The sequence below is a fragment of the Somniosus microcephalus genome, chromosome 10 (genome assembly GCF_052327205.1).
Source record: "Somniosus microcephalus isolate GS21.2 chromosome 10, FLI_Smic_1.0, whole genome shotgun sequence".
NCBI lineage: Eukaryota > Metazoa > Chordata > Chondrichthyes > Squaliformes > Somniosidae > Somniosus > Somniosus microcephalus.
Genome location: NC_140996.1, coordinates 119,959,492 through 119,982,018, shown reverse-complemented (window position 1 = coordinate 119,982,018; position 22,527 = coordinate 119,959,492). Strand labels below are relative to the sequence as shown.

The following is a 22,527-nucleotide window of genomic DNA, read 5'->3' as shown; positions in this document are numbered from 1 at the left end:
CGTAGGGACCGCTCCCTCCGCGACACCCTAGTCCACTCCTCTATCACCCCTAGCACTCCTTCCCCTTCGCCCGGCACCTTCCCGTGCAAGCGCAGGAGATGCAACACATGCCCTTACACCTCCCCACTTCCCACTGTCCAGGGCCCCAAACACCCCTTCCAGGTGAAACAGCGATTTACTTGTACTTCTTGCAATGTAGTATACTGTATTCGCTGCTCACGATGTGGTCTCCTCTACATTGGGGGAGACCAAATGCAGATTGGGTGACCGCTTTGCGGAACACCTCCGTTCAGTCCGTAAGGGAGACCCCGAGCTTCCGGTCGCCTGTCACTTTAATTCACTGTTCCATTCCTACTCAGACCTCACCGTCCTCGGCAGCTCAGCGTAAGCTCGAGGAACAGCACCTCATCTTTCGATTAGGCACTTTACAGCCTTCTGGACTCAACATAAGAGTTCAACAATTTCAGATCATAACCCCAGCCCTCATCATATATATATTTTTTATATCCACACTTTTGTTCTGTTCTTCTCTCCCGCATGGCAGCTGTCTTCCATTCTGCCAGCACAATTTACACTTCATCTAGAGCCATCTTTTTTTTCTTAACTTGTCCCATTACCATCTCCCTTTGCCTTGAATATCTCTCAATGTCTCTTAACCTCTCCTGCCTTCTATCCCATCACAGGCCTTCCCTTTTGTTCTTTCACCCCCTCCCCCATTTCCCAGCCACTACACTTGCTTAAAAATCTGTTCCATTTCCAGTTCTGACGAAAGGTCATCGACCTGAAATGTTAACTCTGTTTCTCTCTTCACAGATGCTGCCTGACCTGCTGAGTTTCTCCAGCATTTTCGGTTTTTATTTAACATTCTTATACGTTTAGTTCAAAATTATTCCTTTCCTCAGTTCTACAGCCCCAATAGTCCGAGGGACACTATTTCTCCAAGCAGGAAAATTAAATACAATTTTTTTAACTTAAAAAGTCACGGTAAACTGATATTTTACACCACTGCAGTTGGTCACAAATTGTAGAAGTTTGCGTCTTTTTTTTTTAAAAAAGAAAAACACAATTTTAATACCCAACAGAACTCCCCAGTTTCAGAAAGAAACTTTGCTGTATACCTCTGGGTGGTCTGTCTCTATTCTTTTCACGTACTACCACTCGTTCTCTCTCCTCCAGTTCCCTGCGGAAGTCACGACTACGCAGCTCTTCAGGGACATCCTGGGTTGGTTGCCTGTAAGCACATTGTACAAATATTTATATCACTTGCAGCAACCTTTTTTTGATATTTCCACATTGAGCTCAAAACAAGTTAGTTTAAAAATGATATTTGGGAGCAGCATGGACACTTGCACTGCTGTGCCACAGCAGTTCCATCTTAGCCGTGTGCCCATCTCAGGCACCAACAAGAGATCAGTCATGCACCAGTTGGGTTGGCACACCACCCAATGACCAGGTGAAGTTAGACTTGGCAAAGGCTGAGAGTGAGAGGTTAATTACATGCTAGCAGATATAGTGCACTTCCCAGTGACTGGTTCAAAATGGAACTGGTAAAGGCCTAAAGCTAGTGCTCACATACCCACCTTTGCAGTCACAAGTGGTGCTTGACATCTCATACCAGAAGGGGGAAAAAGGAGGGAAAAGTGTAAATGTGTGATGTAAATAGGTTATCAGGGCTAGTGCTAATGATTTGTTACGCTGTGATAACATGAAAATCATGAAATTTGTTAAACAATCAACTGTGATAAGTGTGATTTTCCTCATCATGTCCATCATGATGGGTTAAAAGTCTAGTTGCCTTGTTTCCCCACACTCGAGGAACATAGGAACAGGAGTAGGCCATTCAGCTCCTTGAGCCCATTCCACCATTCAATTAAATCATGTCTGATCTGTACTACAACTCCATTTACCCACCTTTGGTCCATATCCCTCAATACCCTTACCGAACAAAAGTTTATCTATCTCTGTCTCGAAAGCTCCAACTGTCCTAGCATCCACTGCCTTTTGGGGAAGCGTGTTGTAGATTTTGACTACCCTGTGTGTGAAAAAGTACTTACTGATTTTGCTCCTGAATGGCCACCTCTAATTTTACAATTATATCCCCTTGTTCTCGATTCCCCACCCCCCACACCAGAGGAAATAGTCTCTCCATTTCTATCCTATCAAATCCTTTTAACATTTTAAGTACCTCGATCAGATCACCCCTCAATCTTCTATACTCAAGGGAATACAAGCCAATTTTATGTAAGCTGCCCTCATAATCTAACCCTCTAAGCCCCACTATCACTCTTTTTGATGAACCGGAAGTGAACCACTTGCACAAAAAAACACATTTGATGTTAAGGAAAAAGAGAGATCTTATCTCATCTTCTGGAAACCTGTTAAAGTTTTAGCAAGGTTGTAATGAGCATCTCACTGAATGGTTTAAATAATGCTGTGATTCCCCTCTAGTAAAAAAGGAGCTGAACAGCAATCTTACAGAACAGACTTGTAGCTCAACTCACTTGTCCTGTCTTTAATGCTGTAAATCTCCCTTTTTGTTCTTTTAATTTTAGGATAGGATAGCCTCATCTTGATACTTATTGGAAGCACCTGCCCAATTCTACAGCTGGGAAATTTCCCACACCTTGTCCACATGATTTTCCGATTTTCCCCACACAGCTCCTGTATGACTTGCTGTGACAAATTATCAGCCCCGATCATCACGACCAGCGAGATGGTTGTGAACATTTAAATTTGTGAGGCTAACCACAGCATACCTACAACTGTAGACAATTTTAAAGATTGCGCCCCCTTGTTCTGGATACCCCTACCAGAGGAAATAAAGGTAGATACAGATAAAATAAAAACTAAATCCTTTAATCATTTTAAACCCCTTAACCATCTAACCACCCCACTAACCAAGGTTACAAATAACGTCTTCAGTGACTGTGATCATGGTGCGTTATCCCTCCCTGTCCTCTGCAGCCTCTGACATGTAGACCACACCATCTTCCTCTAACACCTCTTGCTCCATTGTTCAACTCAGTGGGAATGTCCTTGCTTGGTTTTATACTTAGGTATCTGAACATAGCCAGTGTCTCCAACAATGGCTTCTCTTCCCACCTCTCTGCCATCAGCTCCAGAGCAATTGATGAGACCAAAGGGGGTTGACTGTTCTTCCTTCATTATGTTTTCCTCCGTAAACGTGAGGTCATCCAAAACTGCTCCCCGTGGCCTAACTTGTACCAAGTCCCGCTCGCTGACCGATAGTGGCTCCAGTTAAGCAACGTCTCAATTTTAAAATTCTTATTCTTGTTTTCAAATCATTATGGTCCTGCCTCTCCCTATCTCTGCAATCTTCTCCAGCCCTACAACCTCCCCCACCCCGCCCCACAAGATCACTATGCTCCGCCAATTCTGGCCTCTTGAACATCCCCGATTTTAAGTGCTCCACCATTGGTGACCGTGCCTTCAGTTGCCAAGGCCTTAAGCTCTGGAATTCCCTCCCTAAACCTCTCCACCTCTCCTTCCTCCTTTAAAACGCTCCTTAAAACCTACCTCCTTCTGCCCTAATCTCTCCTTTTGTGGCTTAGTGTCAAATTTTGTTTGATAACGCTCCTGTGAAGTTTTACTACGTTAAAAGGCGCTATATAAATCCAAGATGATGATGTTCTTATAACTGCATAGGTAACATTTGGTTAAATTGCCAAGATGATGCATATAAAAGACACTGTCCTTCAAGACTAGAACAGCAGTCTGGTACAGCTAGGATAAGCTGCTCTTTTTGTATACCTCCTCCACCACCCAAAACAGGAGGTTATCATTCAAAATGGAAAAGCATACTTCCGAGAGTTTCATAGGTTACTGCAATGGAGTCCAAAACGTGGTGCATAAGCGATTTCCGACCCTCGAGTCTGGCCCACGAAGCCCAGACAACTCAATTATATTTACACACATTTCTTATTCACTGCTCTGCCCCAATTGACTATCATGGGTCTGGAAAAGACCACTGTTTGTGCTATTGTCTCATTTAGAATACCTAGATCTGAGGGTAGCTGTAGCTTGAAATATATACAGATTATTAATAACTATATTGATTTAAGTGTGGCCTGTGAGGCACCTTGGTACGCACTTGAGGCCCATAAAGATAAGAAGCTTGGACTCTTCTCAGCTAAAGTAAAAATAATATGCTGTCGTTAAACAAATCTGAAGAACTAATCCATTATTAGAGATTTACACATTTTAAGTTGTTGTTGTTTCTTCCTTCCCCATCGCTCGCCAATCTCGTGTCACACAGTATTCTAACCAAATGTCAAAACAGTAACCTGCACTTGGGTCTCTGCCACTCTGGAACTGGCTAAGAGTCTCACAGGAGTGGTGCAAGGTGATTCACCTGTCAATTTTATCCCTGTAAGGAAATGTTGAATATTTACCTGGCGTTCACCTGTTCCTCTGTGAAACATCTCAATCATTTGAGGAAAGATCACATTCTTGCTAAACAAGAAAATCTCAGGCACAAACACATTACCACTCCCAAGTATTGTACCAATAGATCGTCACTGGCCAACTAATTTTCCCACTCAATTTAAAATAAAAAGTCTAAAACTTTAACACATGAAAAAAGTGCTTCACTCAAACTCTATCCACCTTCCCCACACCCTAAAAAATAAATATACATTCTAACCTGTATTTGATTTTAGTATGTGAAGGAAGATCCCGACTCGAGTACTGCTTGGAAAGTTGACTGAGATCTCCTTCTCCTTTTCCCTTCCCTCCTCTAGCTGGTTCAAACGTTGGTCGGGCAGCAGTAGTCATTTTTAAGTATACTACATAAAAGATCAAGGAAAACAATTACTTGACAAGGAAAAAGGGTAGTTACAGTGTTCATCCACACATAAGAACAAACAGTATTTATACTTCCAAAAAATTCAGAAACATTTCCAGACAAATCGGAACTTATTGTTCAAATACAGTTTTAAGGAAATCAAACTGTTGCAACAGAGTTTATAATGTAGCACAAATGTTAAGTGCCGACACAAAATCTCATTCATTACAGATGAAGATTTACTGTTTGCTTAAATTCCTCCTGGATTGAGCTGTAGAAAATGCTAGTTAGACCACAGCTGGAATACTGTGTGCAGTTCTGGTCGCCATACTATAGGAAGGATGTAATTGCATTGGAGAGGGTGCAGAAGAGATTCACCAGGATGTTACCTGGGCTGGAGTGTTTCGGCTATGGAGAGAGACTAGACAGGCTGGGGTTGTTTTCCTTAGAGCAGAGAAGGCTGGGGGGGGGGGGGGGGGCGGGGGGGTGGAAACCTGACTGAGGTGTATAGATAGGGTAGATAGAAAGGAACTTTTCCCTTAGTAGAGGGGTCAATAACCAGGGGGCATAGTTTCAAGGCAGGGAGCAGGAGGTTTAGAGGGGATTTGAGGAAAAACTTCTTCACCCAGAGGGTGGTTGGAATCTGGAACTCACTGCCTGAAAGGGTGGTAGAGGCAGGAACCCTCACAACATTCAAGCAGCATTTAGATGAGCACTTAAAACGCCATAGCATACAAGACTACGGATCAAGTGCTGGAAAATGGGATTAGAATAGACGGGGCTTGATGGCTGGTGCAGACACGATGGGCTGAAGGGCCTCTTTGTGCTGTATGACTCGGACTCATTTGTTTGACCCCCACACACAACTGCATACTTCATTACTGAACAGGACAAAGCAACTTTGCGTGGACTCCGTTCCTTTGAGAGAGCCACGTTACACAGTGCCAGCTTGGTCAGAAGCTCTTCCCTACCTCTATTTCCACCCATCAGCAGCAGCAGTCCTGACCATTTGTCATGCAAATATTGAAGGAAGTCTGTGGCCGGAATTTTCTGCGTCCATGCAGGCGCAAGTGGAGGTGGATCGGGAGGGAAATTTGAAAAACCTTGGAGCGGGTCAGGAACCCACCGTCACCCTGCCCCCACTCGCCCTTCCCTCAGGCGCGTTTGCCAGGGTGTCAGCGACCCGAACGGCATAGGCAGCTGAGGTAATGTACACACAGATTTTTTTTAAGATTGTAAAACAGGCTCCCACGCCTGCTTTCACGAACGGTAAAATTTTCGGACGTAATTGCTGGGCAAATAACCAACTCTGCGCCAGCAATTATGATTTCCAAGGCGGTGCAGATGATCTGTCAAGGCGTACCTTGACGGATCGCAAGTTCGGGATTTAGTGCATGCACGAACTTGCGGTATATTTCAGCGGCGGTAGGACAGCGTACTCTCAGTACGCCATCATACCCACCGCAAAATTCAGGCCAATATTTGCAGATGTCTTGAACATATAATATAGGCTGACACTTCAGTGCAGTACTGAGGGACTGCTACATTGTCAAAGGTACCGTCTTTCAGATGAGACGTTATACAGAGACCCTGTCTGCCCTTTAGTGGACGTAAAAGATCCCATGGCATTGTTCGAAGAAGGGTTTTCCCAGTGTCCTGGGACTCCCTGGCCAATATTTATCCCTCAACCAAAATCATTAAAAACAAGATTAGTCATTTATCTAATTTCTGATTGTAGGACTGTGCTGTGCGCAAATTGGCTACCGCATTTCCTATGTTACAAAAGTGACTAAACTTCAAAAATGTACTTTATTGGCTGTAAAGCGCTTTGGGATGTCCTGAGGTTGTGAAAGGCGTGATTTTCTCTTTATCTGACATTTAAATGTGAACTTGAGTGAGGGTCAATGATAATTGGCAAGACACAGCAGCTAATCATGCTCACATGTATACCATGTGTTTATGAGGCTGAAGGGAAATTCTATGTTGAATAGAGCCAGAAAAGGAAATGTTTCACATTTCAGCAAATTCCTATAAGTAAGGTATATCACAACACAGCTTTAAAAGCATAGGCTTGTAAACAACTCCGTTTTCAGAACTAAACTGCTCTATTTCTTTTAACATTACATTGTCAAATGATTTTGAAGTCTTGTCCAACACAAAAAAAAAGTGAATGGATGGGAAATGCCACGCTAAATCAAAGCCAATAGTTGTCAAGTGGGTTCTCTTTTACACCAAGGCTATGAAATGCAGTTACAAAAAGAGTTAACTACAAGAGAATTATTGGCTCCAAATCCAAGTATTTACCATTTATGCATCACATAAAAACATGCATGTTTGGCAGTATCTCTTGCTGAAGCAGTTTGCCATGACACTGCCTAAAATACTAAACAAATGCTAAGTAGGATTTTGTAAGTTCAGTTGGCACCAAAAACTACCGATATTACATCACAACTTAAAATGGGCATCATCACTATATTTAGGGGCCCTGAATTTCCAGAGGGGTTCTCCCAATCTTCTGCCATAGCTTCAGTGGGAGAACAGCAGAAGCTTGGAGAACTAACCTAAATGGTCATTTCCAGCTGTTTACGCCATTTCTCCAGGGGTTCCACTGGTCTCCTGCTAAAGCTACAGTACAAGCCCTGTGGAAATTGAAGTCCTGGGAGTTTTCATGCAAGCTCAATTTATTCCCATTCAAATTTGTGGTACAACAGACACCGTGATGCAAATATTTTCAAAGTTAATTTCAGGTTTTGATCTCAATTTTTATTCAAAGTATATCATGGCTGATCAGACTAGGCTGGTATACTTCCTCACCATGAGCAGCAGGCACCTGCCCCACACAACTAGTGTCTTAGCTTCTTTTAAATTGGTCTCTGGATGTCACATCACTGGTAAAGCCACATTTATTGCCCAACCCCAATTGCTCTGAAAAGGTGGTGGTGGGTGACCTCCTTAAACTGCTGCAGTATTGTAGTAATGATACTCCCACAATGGCATTAAGTAGTAACTTCTAGGATTTTGGGCCAATGGTGAAGGAATGGCAACACATATCCAAGATGGGATGGTATATTACTTGGAGGGAAACTTACAGGTGATGGGTGTTCAAGACAGTTCTCCCCCACCCCCATGACCAGTAGTAGAGTTTACAGGGATAGGAACTGCTCTCAAAGCAAGCTTGGCAAGTTGCTGCAGTGCATCCAGATAGGTTGTATAAACGTGGCTTGTATTCCCTTGCTTTTAGAAGATTGAGGAGTGATTTAAAATGATAAAAGGATTTGATGGGGTAGATGCAGAGAAATTATTTCCTCTGATGGAGGAATCCATAACAAGGAGGCACAATATTAAAATTAGAGCTTGGCAATTTAGAAGTGAAATCAGGAATAGGGTTGCAAAATTCTGGGAATTTTTAAAGAGGAAACTTTCCATGGGAATTTTCAGGAATTTTGAGTTTTTTGGCACACTGATGGTTTTTGTCTCTGACCCTTATATTATCTTTGTCGTCAAAATAGACATACTGTTCCATACAAATAAAAACAGGCTTTCAAAACTTTATTTAGGTTATAATTTTGAACCCCCACAAAAAAGACCCATTTAAAATAAAATAAAAAGAGCGTCAGCTTATTTAGCCTGTAATTTGTCCTTATTTTGTCCCTTGGAGTCTTCTACTCATGAGTCTTCTACTCCTCATTGCTCCTCCGGATTCTCTGACATCTGGCTCTGACGTGTCCATTTCCTCCTCTGTGTCAGTGTCTAGCTGTGTGGTGGGCACTTCTGTATCTGGCTCAGTAAGTTGTAGGTTCGCCCGGATAGCCACCAGTTTCTCCACTCTCGTTAGTCAGCCTGTTGCGCACCTTTGTATGCGTATTCCCAAAAAGTGACCAGTTTCGTTCAGAGGCCGCTGATGAAGGTGGGATTTGGAGTATCACCGATGCAATAGGTGACAGGGCCTCAGATGCACAAAGTCCCTTCCACCAGGTATGTGCACTGATATGCTTGCATGATTCCCATATCCCATCCCCATTCCAAAGACCTTGCTTGGTAGAGAACTTTGCCAGACTTCCCAGAACTTTGCCCACATCCAGATTGAGATGGTGTGAGAGGGTAGAAATCACACTAAGCGCTGTTGATCTGTTCTCCAGAAAGTATTGGTCTCCCAACATGCTTTGGGTCCAGCATGAATCGACTTGACACAAAATTCTTGACGCGTCTGTATGAATTGAACAATTGCCTTCTCCTCTGCTTTGAGCAGCAGGGATGTGGGTAGGGCAATGCTGATTTGTTCTTTTAAATCAGTAAAAAGCCTGAGAACATCTGACAAGACAGCGTCATCTCCTTCAATCTGAGCAATTGCAGATGCTACTGGTGAGAGTAGTTTAAGGCTGTTAACCACTCTCTCCCAAAACACATCATCCAGCAGTATTTTCTTGATGGTGGTTTCCATATCCCCAGACTGGGATATTGCCATTTCTTGCAGCGACTCCTTACCCTCCAGAAGGCTGTTGTACATTATGACAACACCACCCCATCTAGTGTTGTTGGGCAGCTTCAGTGTGGTGTTCTTGTTCTTCGTCATTTGCTTGGAGTTGTAGGTTGCTGCAACTACCTGTTTTCCCCTGACATACTTAACAACTTGCTTGGCTCTCTTGTACAGTGCTTCCATGGTTCTCAAACCCATGATGTCCTTGAGGAGCAGGTTAAGCCCATGAGCTGCGCACCCAATAGACGTAATATGAGGGTAGGCCTCCTCCACTTGAGCCCAAGCAGCCTTCATATTCGCAGCATTGTCAGTAACTACTGCAAAGACCTTTTGTGATCCAAGATCGTTGATGACCGCTTTCTGCTCATCAGCAATGTATGTGCCTGTGTGTCTGTTGTCCTTCGTGTCTGTGCTCTTGAAGAACACTGGGAGAGGAGTGGAGACGATATAGTTTATGATGCCCTCCCCTCGTACATTTGACCACCCATCTGAGATAACTGCACCAGTCTGCCATCGCTATCGTTTCTTTGAGCTTTCCTTGGACTCTGTTATACTCAGCCTCCAGCAAATAAGTAGACAAAGCATGTCTGGTGGGAGGACAGTATGCAGGGCAAATAACATTGAAAAATCTCTTCCAGTACACATTAGCTGTGAGCATGAGGGGTGAGCCTGTTGCATATACAGCTCGAGCAAGGCACTCATCTGCATTCTTCTGGCTATGGTTATCCATTGTATCAAAGAACCTTCCAAGTGGGCCAGGAGTTGCTGATGATAAGGAGCCTGATGCTGAATGAGAACCATCATCTTCTTGAATGGAAGCAGAGGAACTCTGGGCTGACTGCTGTGAGCTTTGAGTGAAGTTGTTGCATTTGGATAAATGCTGCTGCATCTTTGTGGCATTCTTTACATATGGCTTTCTACAGTGTTTGCACATGTACACAGTCTTTCCATCTTTAATGCCTGGGGTAAAATGCTTCCACACATCCAACGGTAAACGTGGCATTGTTCTATGCAGAGAAATAAAGGGCATTCATCTCTGTGTCAAACTGCGGTCGATCAGCACGATTGCAACAGGGGGAGTACATTTTTGCTGATGCTCCATGTGATGGAAGCATGACCTGTACACACACGACGCTACATCACCAATAGTGTATTATTTTGTATATTTTAAATTGAAGGACAACAGAGTTCAACAAGTAACTGGTTTATTTGGTATAAAGTCTGATTTACTTACTGCATCATCACAACATCAGCAGAAAACAAAATGACTTCCCTCAGGACCCCTAACCTGGATCTTAAAAAAACTATAGCAGTCTTACAGATGCCTGCAGGCCAATCACAATTCGATATGCAAATATTACAAATAGAGGGAGCTAATCGCTCATCCAACCAATCAGGACACATTTGTTCACAGTCACACACAAAACTTGTAATTATTAAAACAAGCCAAGAAGATAAACATATATTGATTAAGAAATTCCTTAATAATTAAGGTTCCATCTCTGTTAGTAATTTTAAGAGAGGACCTGTGGAAAAAAAAAGAAATACAAAAAAAACAATATTATGCTAGCATGTGCTTTTTTGGGCAAAATTCCCAAGCTAAACTTCCTGTGGAAAATTTCTGGAAATTTACCGGAAACTTTCCACCCCTTTGCAACCCTAATCAGGAAGCACTTTTTCCATTCAAATGGTAGTGAAAATATGGAACGCACTCCCCCAAAAGGCTGACGATGCAAGGTTAATTGAAATTTTCAAGACGGAGATTGATAGATATTTGTTCAATAAGGGTATCAATGGATATGGAGCAAAAGTGGATAAATGGAGTCGAGGTACAGATCAGCTGTGATCTAACGGCAGAACAGGCTCATGGGGTTAAATGGCCTACTCCTGTTCCTATGTAATACATAATGCAGCCACAAGTGGAGGGGATCAATTCAGAATCCGCTGGCCGGTACGTCAATCAAGCAGACTGCTTGGTGTCCAGCTTCACAAGTGTTGTTGCAGCTGCACCCATCCTGGCAAGGAATGAGTATTTCATCAAACACCTGACTTCCGCCTAGTAAATGGGAGACAGGCTTTCAGGGGTCAGAAGGTGATCCATTCATCGCAAAGTACCCAATGTCTTCCCTGCCCTTGTATCCACGGTGTTGATACTTATGGTTAGGTGACCCCCAATGTATCCAGTGTTGAAATAACTGGTCTATTTATACTTTTGGTTAATGGGAACCCCCAAGATGTTAATAGTGGGGAAATTCAGCAATGGTGGTGCTGTCAAAGATTGTAGAGGGGATTGCAGAGATCAGCTCTTATGTTTGTGTCTAGATTAAGGCTTAAGCAAGGTGAAGAGAGATATCCCGCATTACTGGCCCTGCAATTTTCATTTGTGTGATGTCAAAAAAATATATATTGAAATTCATCACAGGATACATGGGGAATGGTCAAATGCCCCACTCCTGGTCTGATCATAAGCTACTCCGAATTACCACCAATGTCATCAGATGTAATGCTAGTCTACTTCTTCTATAAATTCTCTGGTGCATAATAAGCACCCCATTTCACCAAGACAATGAATCCAAAACACTGGATTTTTAATAAAGAAACTATTGTCAGGCTTGCACCAAATTTGGATGGAACTTAGTTATTGCTCAGCTCACATACCCTCCTTTTAAACCTTTTTCATGCCATACTAGTTTGCCTATCTGCAAAATAATCTTCCAAGTTGTTAAGTCTGTGTGTTATAATGAGAATTACTACACAGACCACAAGAGTAAATGTTAACAGGTCTTTACTAGTCGAAGGTCAGGGCGGAACTGCCCAATAAATCATTACACAGCACTTATATACCGGTGTGGTCACCACCGGTATTACAGTATACAGCAGCCAAGATAAAGTAGTGCAACCCTTAAAATAGTTCTCTTAAAGGTGGAACGGTTACATACACTACAATCCTCCCTTTTTAGCTTAACCGTATATATTCCCCCATTAAACATAACATCATAACATATATACACAACTTCATGTAAAAACAGTTCACAGATTCAGTCTCTCTGGAGGCTTCCTGACTCGGTCCGGATAACGCCTCGGTGGTGTAGTAGTTTTCGGTGGTGTAGTAGGTTCTTTTGGTACGGTCGCTTCGGCTTGAATACCAGTGTCGGGTTCATCTGGTTCCAGTATCACCGGATCGGAGGTAGATACTATGGGTATCTCTGCTTCATCATTAGGCGTATAGAGTCGTGGTGTAGGTTGCCCCTTTTCGGATGACTCTATGATCTGGTCAACATGGCGCCTTATTATGCTTTCACCAATGTCCACGGTATACATCAGCGGTCCTAGTCGTGTGCAAATAGTTCCAGGCTGCCATTTCTCGGTACGGTAGTCCCGGGCCAAAACTTGTTGACCTATCTGGAAAGTTCTAGTTGGCCTTTCATTCATGCCTTGAAATTGTCGGTTCTCTACGTCCCTTCTGATGTTTGGCTTGATCAAATCCAGCCGGCATCTTAGTCTTCTATTGAAAAACATCATGGCGGGAGTTTGGTTTGTGACCGCATGTGTTGCATTCCTGTACGCCAACAAGAAGCTATCTACCTTATGTTGTAGATTTATGTCTTCATTACCCATGGCCTTTATGGCCTTCTTGAAGGTCTGGACAAACCTTTCAGCTAAACCATTGGTGGCGGGATGGTATGGGGCGGACGTGTAGTGCTTGACCCCATTGTTTTTTTAAGAACTTCCTAAATTCTTCGGACACAAATTGCGGTCCATTATCAGAACAGATCTGTTCCGGCAGCCCATTCCTGGCAAATATGGTCCTTAATACTGTGATGGTTTTTTCCGTGGTGGTGGAGGACATCTTTATTACCTCCGGCCACTTGGGAGTGTGCATCCACCGCGATTAAGAACATTGAATCCATAAATGGACCAGCAAAGTCGATATGTACCCTTTGCCATGGAGATGAGGGCCACTCCCATGGATGTAGAGGGGCTTGTGGTGGGGCGTTTTGGACCTTCTGGCATCCTAGACAGCTCTTGGTCATTTCTTCGATGTCTCCATCGATACCTGGCCACCACACAAACGCTCTGGCTAGGTTCTTCATTTTCACTCCACCCAGATGCCCCTCGTGAAGCTCCTTTAGCACTTTACTCTGGAGTTTGGGTGGAATCACCACTCTGGATCCACACATCAAGGTTCCTCGGCACACTGACAGCTGTTCTCTTCTTTGCGAGAATGCTGGCAACAGTGGTTCGCCATGTGCTGGCCATCCCTTCACCGTTAAATCGTAGACTCGTGAGAGAGTCGGGTCATTTCTCGTTTCCTTTTCAATGGTAGAATTTGTTACTGGTAGACATTCCACTATGGTTGAGTGGAACATCTCCACTGGGTCCACTGTAGGCGCCTCTTCTACCGTTGGCAACGGTAGGCGCGATAAACAGTCAGCATTCCCATGCTGTTTTGATCCTTTGTATTCTATGTCATATTGGTGTGCCCCTAGGAAAAGGGACCACCTCTGTAGCCTTTGCGCTGTCATAATGGAAACGCCCTTTTTAGGGTTGAATATGGATACCAACGGCTGGTGGTCTGTCAGCAGTGTAAACTTCTTGCCCTGCAGGTAATGATTAAACTTCTTTACTCCCCACACAAGGCTGAGAGCCTCCCTATCTATCTGAGCATAGTTGCGCTCAGCGGAGGTCAATGATCTGGATGCAAATGCGACTGGCCTTTCCGAGCCATTTGGCAACTTGTGTGAGCGTACTGCTCCAATACCATAAGGAGAAGCATCACAAGCTAAACGAATAGGTAGCGTTGGGTTGAAGTGAGCCAACACTTCCTGAGGTGATCAATGCCTTGCTTTTGCGAAAGGCCTTCTTACAGTCCTCGCTCCACTTCCATGGTACTTCTTTCTGCAAAAGAGCATTCAGCGGGTGCAGCACCGTGGATAGATTTGGCAGAAACTTATGGTAATAGTTAATCAACCCTAGGAACGACCTCAACTGGGATACATTTTCCGGCTGATCATCCAATTTCAGTACCCGGTCCCCGCTTTCTCCCCATAACCCTGGATCCCGTTAGCCTTAAGAAATATATCCAACTCCTTCTTGAATATATTTAATGAATTGGCTTCTACTGCCTTGTGGTAGAGAATTCCACAGGTTCACCACTCTCTGGGTGAAGAAATTCCTCCTCATTTCTGTCCTAAATGGCCTACCCCTTATCCTTAGACTGTGACCCCTTGTTCTGGACTCCCCGACCATCGGGAACATCCTTCCTGCATCTAGTCTGTCCAGTCCTGTCAGAATTTTATACGTTTCAATGAGATCCCCTCTCATTCTTCTAAACTCCAGCGAGTACAAGCCCAATCGTCCCAATCTCTCCTCATACGTCATTCCTGCCATCCCAGGTATCAGCCTGGTGAATCTTCGCTGAACTCCTTCCATGGCAAGAACATCCTTCCTCAGATAAGGCGATCAAAACTGCACACAATACTCAAGGTGTGGTCTCACCAAGGCCCTGTACAACTGCAGCAAGACATCCTTGTTCCTGTACTCCCCTCCCTGCAAATTCATGCTACCACACTTCTGTTGCTGCTCTAGGGAATGGAAATTTGCTGTTGGTGGGAATTTCTGATCTTGCAAAATTATTGTAGGACTTCCCACCCACAGCAGAGTTCCATCCACGAAGCAGCAACTTCAGGTAGGAGCTTGGGGCAGCACTGAAGGGAAAAGCTGGGAATTTCTCAGTAACTTTTGCTGTATCAGATTAGCGTCAAAATCCTTTTCCTCAGCTTTAAACCCCTCCGTGCTTAATCCTTACCTCAGTGATGTCTTTCAGCCACAAACAACCTGCTGCTTCGACATTTGGTTACACCTGGTTCGCTGCTCCCTATTCCAGCCACTACACTCCTGTCCTCTTGAAGCCCCTCCCTCAATCATCTCCACTTTCAAAAGCCCAAATACCTTTCACCATGCCTTTTGTGCCATTTTCCCTCCCTCCCCACTGTGGTGTATGTGCCTTTAAGAGCAATTATGGTGTATGTGCCTTTAAGAGCCCCAGGTGTGCGTAATGCCGGTAATTGCCACTTGGGCTATATAAGCCTGTGTATTGTGTATATCCTTTAGAAACCCCCCCCCCCCCCAGACTTGCTTAGTAAATACCTATGAACCAACTCCTGTCTTCAGTGTCTTTATCTACACACGGACACTACAGTGGCAACGAAGTGGAAACGGACTTACCTGCAATTCGGCAGCACCTCAAGGACATCGATTCCTCCAGCGTCCAGAAGACTCAAGGAAGTAATAGAAACTGTGGTTTCACCAGCTGGCGACAGGTACTGCGCTAATCCTTCCTGGGCGTCAGGCTGGAGCTCCAGCGGCGGGCTCTACAGCTGAGACAGGCAGCGAAATCGGAGGCAAGCAATAACGGACTGGGAGGGTGCACTCGAGAGATGGCCGGCGCGGCAAGCAGGTCAGCGTTTAGACCTCCGTCGGGAACGAGTCTCCAACAGTGAATAAACGGAAACCACAGTAAAACAGCGTTGTTATCGGTAGCAGCGGCGGGAAAGCGCGGGAAGCGCCATATCGTTGCTACAGAGAGAAAAAAAAAACGCGGGAAACGCCATATCTTTTCTGAAATGCCTAAATCTGGTAATATTGAGGCTTTTGATGGCGAAATAGAAGATTGGACCACATACGTGGAAAGAGTAGAGGTTTATTGCACTGCAAATGGAATAACAGATGAAAAAAAAGCTTCAGTACTTCTGAACTTAATGGGCGCGAAGACATACGGGCTGTTACGAAATTTAATCACTCCAGCCAAACCAAAGGACAAGACTTTTAAAGAAATTGTTGATACCCTGCAGGAGCATTTAAACCCAACACTGCTGCTGATAGCGGAACGATTCAAGTTCTTCAAGAGAAATCAACACAAGAATGAAAGTAACGCTGATTACCTAACCGAATTAAGAAAGCTATCAAAGTACTGCCAATTCGGAGCAGGACTAACGGATTATCTTCGAGACAAATTTGTTTGCGGTCTCTTTAGTGAAGGAACACAAAAAAGACTGCTTTCTGAAAAAGATTTAACATTGGACAAAGCTTTCAGTATGGCTGTATCATACGAAGCAGCAGCAAAAGGAGCTGCAGAGATACAAGAAGAGACACAGGACTTCGGCACCCATAAAATGACACAGGAGTTCGGAAGATGTTATCGCTGCGGCAGATCCACCCATAACCAGAGGGACTGCTGGTTCAAGGGCAAAGCATGCAGGCAATATGTGGTAAGATTGGACACATTGCACGGGTATGCCAATCTGGACAAAATAAATCCACTGACAGAAAACAAAAAATCAATAAAGAAAAGTACAGGAAGGTACAAATGATGACGGACAATAGCTCCGAAGACCAGAATAGCGATAGCGACTCCGGAAACAAGAGACTAAGCTGTCTCAAATTACATAATGTACTTGCCAAAGAGGATTACCAAACCATTTGGGTTACCCTCACAATAGCAGGGTCCCCAGTTAAAATGGAGCTAGATACAGGATCAGCTCTAACCGTAATAAATCGACGAGATTACGAGAGGCTATTTTCGCATATACCTCAAAGACACATCCATTATCTTAAAAACATATACGGGGCAGAAAGTCTACCCCAAAGGAAAAATAAGGGTGCCTGTGGTATACAACGGCAAAGAAATACAAAAGTTGTATTTATACATTCTACAAGATGGTGGTCCACCGTTGTTGGGACGTGAATGGATAAGGAAGATACGTTTAGACTGGCACTCCATTCAGGCACTGACGGTGACCAGTAAGGAAAAAAACAATGATGACATCATACCTGAACGATTAAAAGACATCTTGGCCAACGCCAAAGAAGTGTTTCAAGAGAAACTAGGAACCTTGAAAGGCATCACCGCCTCAATAAAAGTGGAAGATACAGCAATTCCAAAATTTTTTAAGGCAAGACCGGTGCCATACGCAATACGTCCGGCAGTCGAGGCAGAGCTGAAGAATTTGGAAAAGGCAGGCGTATTATCCAAAATAGATTGGAGCGAATGGGCAACACCCATCGTTCCAGTCATGAAAAAAACATTGAAAAATAACTCTGAGGAACAGAAAAAAATTTGCATCTGTGGGGACTTTAAGGTGACTGTAAACCCGGTCCTTCACACGGTACAGTATCCTCTTCCGAGGATAGAAGATATTTTCGCCTCACTATCCGGAGGGAAACGTTTCACAAAAATTGACTTGGCACAGGCATATCTACAGATGGAGGTTGAGGAGACCTCTAAAAAGTATCTCACAATAAACACACACAAAGGTCTGTACCAGTACAATCGACTGGTTTTTGGAATAGCATCAGCTCCAGCTATCTGGCAAAGAGCTATGGAGCAAGTCCTGCAAGGGATTCCGGGGACTCAATGCTACCTAGACGACATCCTTATAACAGGAGAAAACGACAACGAGCACCTTGCCAATTTGGAGCAGGTGCTCACTAGGCTGAAAGAACGGGGCCTACGAGCAAATCGCCCCAAGTGCGAATTTTTCCAAAATCAGATATCATATTGTGGCCACATAATTAATAAGGAAGGGTTTCATAAGTCACCTGAAAAAATTGAAGCAGTTATAAAAGCCCCAGCACCTGAAAATGTTTCACAATTAAGGTCATTCCTGGGATTAATAAATTACTATCATAAATTTTTACCGAACTTATCAACTATTCTACACCCTCTTAATGATCTTCTACAGACAGGAGTGATTTGGAAATGGAACGAAGACTGTAAACGTGCCTTCCATAAATGTAAAGACTTATCACATCCGAGAAAATTTTGGCTCATTACAACCCATCACTACCAATCAGACTGGCGTGCGATGCATCCCCTTACGGCACAGGAGCGGTATTGTCCCATAGATTCCCTGATGGCTCGGAACGACCGATAGCTTTTGCGTCACGCTCATTGAACTCAGCTGAGCGTAACTATGCCCAGATAGACAGGGAAGCACTCAGCCTGGTATGGGGAGTGAAGAAATTCAACCATTACCTACACAGACAAAAATTTACCTTGCTGACTGACCATCAACCCCTCATCTCCATATTCAACCCTAAAAAAGGTGTCCCCATTATGACGGCACAAAGACTACAGAGGTGGTCCCTTTTTCTAGGGGCACACCAATACAACATTGAATACAAAGGGTCAAAACAGCATGGGAATGCTGACGGTTTATCACGCCTACCGTTGCCAACGATAGAAGAGGCACCTACAGTAGACCCAGTAGAGATATTCCACTCTACCATAGTGGAATGTCTACCGGTGACAAATTCTGCCATTGAAAGGGAGACAAGAAATGACCCTACTCTCTCACGGGTCTATGATTTAACAGTGAAGGGATGGCCAGCACATGGCGAACCACTGTTGCCAGCATTCTCGCAAAGAAGAGAACAGCTGTCAGTGTGCCGAGGAACCTTGATGTGTGGATCCAGAGTGGTGATTCCACCCAAACTCCAGGATAAAGTGCTAAAGGAGCTTCACGAGGGGCATCTGGGTGGAGTGAAAATGAAGAACCTAGCTAGGGCGTTTGTATGGTGGCCAGGTATCGATAGAGACATCGAAGACATGGCCAAGAGCTGCCTAGGATGCCAGAAGGTCCAAAATGCTCCGCCAGAGGCCCCTCTACATCCATGGGAGTGGCCCTCATCTCCCTGGCAAAGGGTGCACATCGACTTTGCTGGTCCATTTATGGACTCAATGTTCTTAATCGCAGTTGATGCACACTCCAAGTGGCCGGAGGTAATAAAGATGTCCTCCACCACCACGGAAAAAACCATCACAGTATTAAGGACCATATTTGCCAGGAATGGGCTGCCGGAGCAGATATGTTCTGATAATGGACCGCAATTTGTGTCCGAAGAATTCAGAAAGTTCTTAAAGAACAATGGGGTAAAGCACTACACGTCCGCCCCATAACATCCCGCCACCAATGGATTGGCTGAAAGGTTTGTCCAGACCTTCAAGAAGGCCATGGGTAATGAAGACATAAAACTTCAGCACAAGGTGGATAACTTCTTATTTGCATATAGGAATGCAACGCATATGGTTACTAACCAAACTCCCGCCATGATGTTCTACAATAGAAACCTAAGATGCCGGCTGGATTTGGTCAAGCCCAACATCCGAAGGGACGTGGAGAACCGGCAGTTTCAGGGCATGAATGAAAGGCCAACAAGGGCCTTCCAGATAGGCCAACCGGTTTTGGCCCGGGACTACCGTACCGAGAAATGGCAGCCTGGAACTATCTGCACACGATTAGGACCACTGATGTATACCGTGGACATCGGAGACAGCATAATAAGGCGCCATGCTGACCAAATCATCAAGTCATCCGAAAAGGGACAACCTACACCACCACTCTATACATCTAACGATGAAGTAGAGATACCCATATCTACCTCCGATCCGGTGATACTGGAGCCCGATGAACCCGACACTGGCCTTCAAGCCGAATCAGCCTTGCCAGAAGAACCTACTACACCACCAGAAACTACTACACCACCGAGGCGTTATCCGGACCGAGTCAGGAAGCCTCCTGAGAGACTAACTTATAATTCATTAATACAGCAATGTATATTATTTTGCATATAACATGTAATTAATAATTACTTAAAATATGATGTACTAGTTAGCTAGAAGGGGAGGAATTGTGGTGTATGTGCCTTTAAGAGCAATTATGGTGTATGTCCCTTTAAGAGCCCCAGGTGTGCGTAATGCCGGTAATTACCACTTGGGCTATATAAGCCTGTGTATTGTGTATACCCTTTAGGAAACCCCCCCAGACTTGCTTAGTAAATACCTATGAACCAACTCCTGTCTTCAGTGTCTTTATCTACACACAGACACTACACCCACAACCTTTCCATTATCCCAGTTTTTTACTGCTGCGTGGCTAAAACTGATTTTTTTCCCATTCTTTAAAAGTACTGAGAAACATATAGGCCAGACCAGATAAGAACAGATTTCCTTCCCTAAAAAAGACATTAATGAACCAGATGGATTTTTACAACAATCCGATAGTTTCATGGTTACCATTACTGATACTAGCTTTTTATTCCAGATTCACTGAATTTAAATTTCCCAGTTGCCACGATGGGATTTGAACCCTGTCAAACCCTGTAAGAATTTTGTATGTTACAATGAGATCACCTCTCATGCTTCTAAACTCTAAAAAAAAATATAGGCCTAGTCTACTCAATCTCTCCTCATAGGTTAATCCCACCCCCCACTCCACCCCCCATCCCATCCCAGGAACCAGGCTGGTGAACCTTTGCTGCACTCCCTCTATGGCAAGTAGGTAAGACCAAAACTGTACACCAGGTCTGGTCTCACCAGGGCCCTCAAATCCTGTTGTAATAAAGGCCAACATACCATTTGCTTTCCTAATTGCTTGCTGCACCTGAATGTTAACTTTCAGTGATTCATGTACAAGGACACCCAGGTCCCTCTGAACACCAACATTTCCCAATCTCACCATTTAAAAAATACTCTGCTTTTCTATTTTTCCTACCAAAGTGGATAACTTCACATTTCTCCACATTATATTCCATTTGCCATGTTCTTGCCCATTCACTTAGCCTGTCTATATCCCCTTGAAGCCTCCTTGCATCCTCCTCACAACTTACATTCCCATTAGGCTACCCTCCAGTACACAGCGTCAGAAAGCAAGTTCACAAAGGAGGATCCCCATCAGGTAAGTTTGTATTTTTTTGCAGATGGGCAGAATACCCCATAGCTACGCCGCCAACTGCAATTTCTGGGCCATAATTTCTGATTTCATGCAGGCCAACTTCTATCCCCAAAAGTCTCTAAAAATAAGTTTCCCCACTTCTGTGTCTGCCCACATGAACCGGCAGGGCTATGTCCCCAGCCCCGGGGCTGTGTCCTATCCCGCGGCCGACATTGCCCAACTTCAGACACCGAGTGAATTTAAATAAACCCAACACGGACCCGATGACCCGGGGTTATTGTGATCTCCCGCCAGGAGTAAAAACAAGATGTAACACAAGCCCCGTTGTGCCGGGGATGGCGCAGGTGATACACTCGCTGTCCCAACCTTTGAAATGTCCCGTCTCCGGTCCCACTGCTCGCCTCCCTGCGCTCCGTCTCTCTTCATAACATTCCGGCCGGTGAGCGAGCCGCTCCTTACCTGCGGACCTGGGCCCTCTCCTCCTCCTGCTGCTGAGCCAACGAGCGCCGGTTCCAGGCAGGAACCCACCGCTCGCCCCGCGCAGCTATCCCACACTGCACCACGCTACGGCAACCCGGCTGGGGACCAAACAAAGCGCTTTCTCGCCGCTTTCGATTTTATTCGCCAGTGTCGTTTTTGGGACCGGATTGCGGAGGTCTTTCCTGTCCTGAACTTCCATAAGTACTTGAAAGTATAGGAGATTGTCCGCTTCGGTGATCCCAGCGCATATCAGCTGTGCAAATGAGAAAACTGTGGAACTCCAGGCCATGATAATACAACCATTAAAATGAATCGTTGCAAAATCTGGGACTCGGAGCTTTGCCTATTTTGATGAACCAATATGGTGACCAACCAGAATTCGTCACAGGAAGTGCTGGAAACACTCAGCAGGTCAGGCAGTATGGTGGAGAGATAAACAGAGTTAATGTTTCAGGGAGAAGATAGAGTATGAGAGTAAACTAGCAAATAATATAAAAACAGACAGTAAGAGCTTCTTCAGGTATATAAAAAGGAAGAGAGTAGCTAAAGTAAACGTTGGTCCCTTAGAGGATGAGACTGGGGAATTAATAATGGGAAATAGAAAAATGGCAGAGACTCTAAACAATTATTCACGGTAGAAGACACTAAAAACATCCCAATAATAATAGATAATCAAGGAGCTATAGGGAGGGAGGAATGTAAAACTGTAATGAAAAAGGGCTAATCAATAATCTTGTGTTAAAGGGGCATTTAGGGACAAGTGACAATAATATGATTGAATTTTACATTAAGTTTGAGAGTGATGTAGTCCAATCTGAAACTAAGGTCTTCAATCTAAACAGGAAACTACAAGGGTACGAGGGACAAGTTGGCCATGGTAGATTGGGAGACTACACTAAAAGGTATGAAGGTGGACATATAATGGCTAACTTTCAAGGAAATAATGCATAATTTGCAACAAACATATATTCCTCTAGGGCATTAAAAACCCAAAAGGAAAAGTGATCCAACCATGGCTAACAAAATAAATT

General features: G+C 44.2%; 1 protein-coding gene across 2 annotated transcripts in view; it reads right to left on the bottom strand.

Moving 5' to 3' along the window:
• The window catches only part of cwc15 (CWC15 spliceosome associated protein), a 61,295-nt gene extending 39,468 nt beyond the window's left edge, over positions 1 to 21,827 (bottom strand). The window contains exons 1-3 of one of the 2 annotated variants that reach the window (XM_085998760.1): positions 21,383 to 21,827; positions 4,664 to 4,805; positions 1,119 to 1,231 (exon numbers count right to left, since the gene is read on the bottom strand). In XM_085998760.1, coding sequence (XP_085854886.1) covers positions 1,119 to 1,231; positions 4,664 to 4,794 — 244 coding nt within the window. In that variant the 5' untranslated portion in view covers positions 4,795 to 4,805; positions 21,383 to 21,827. The remainder of the gene's footprint in view (positions 1 to 1,118; positions 1,232 to 4,663; positions 4,806 to 21,382) is intronic. The other variant, XM_085998759.1, reaches the window with a different exon arrangement.
• Between the last annotated feature and the right edge of the window lie 700 nt (positions 21,828 to 22,527).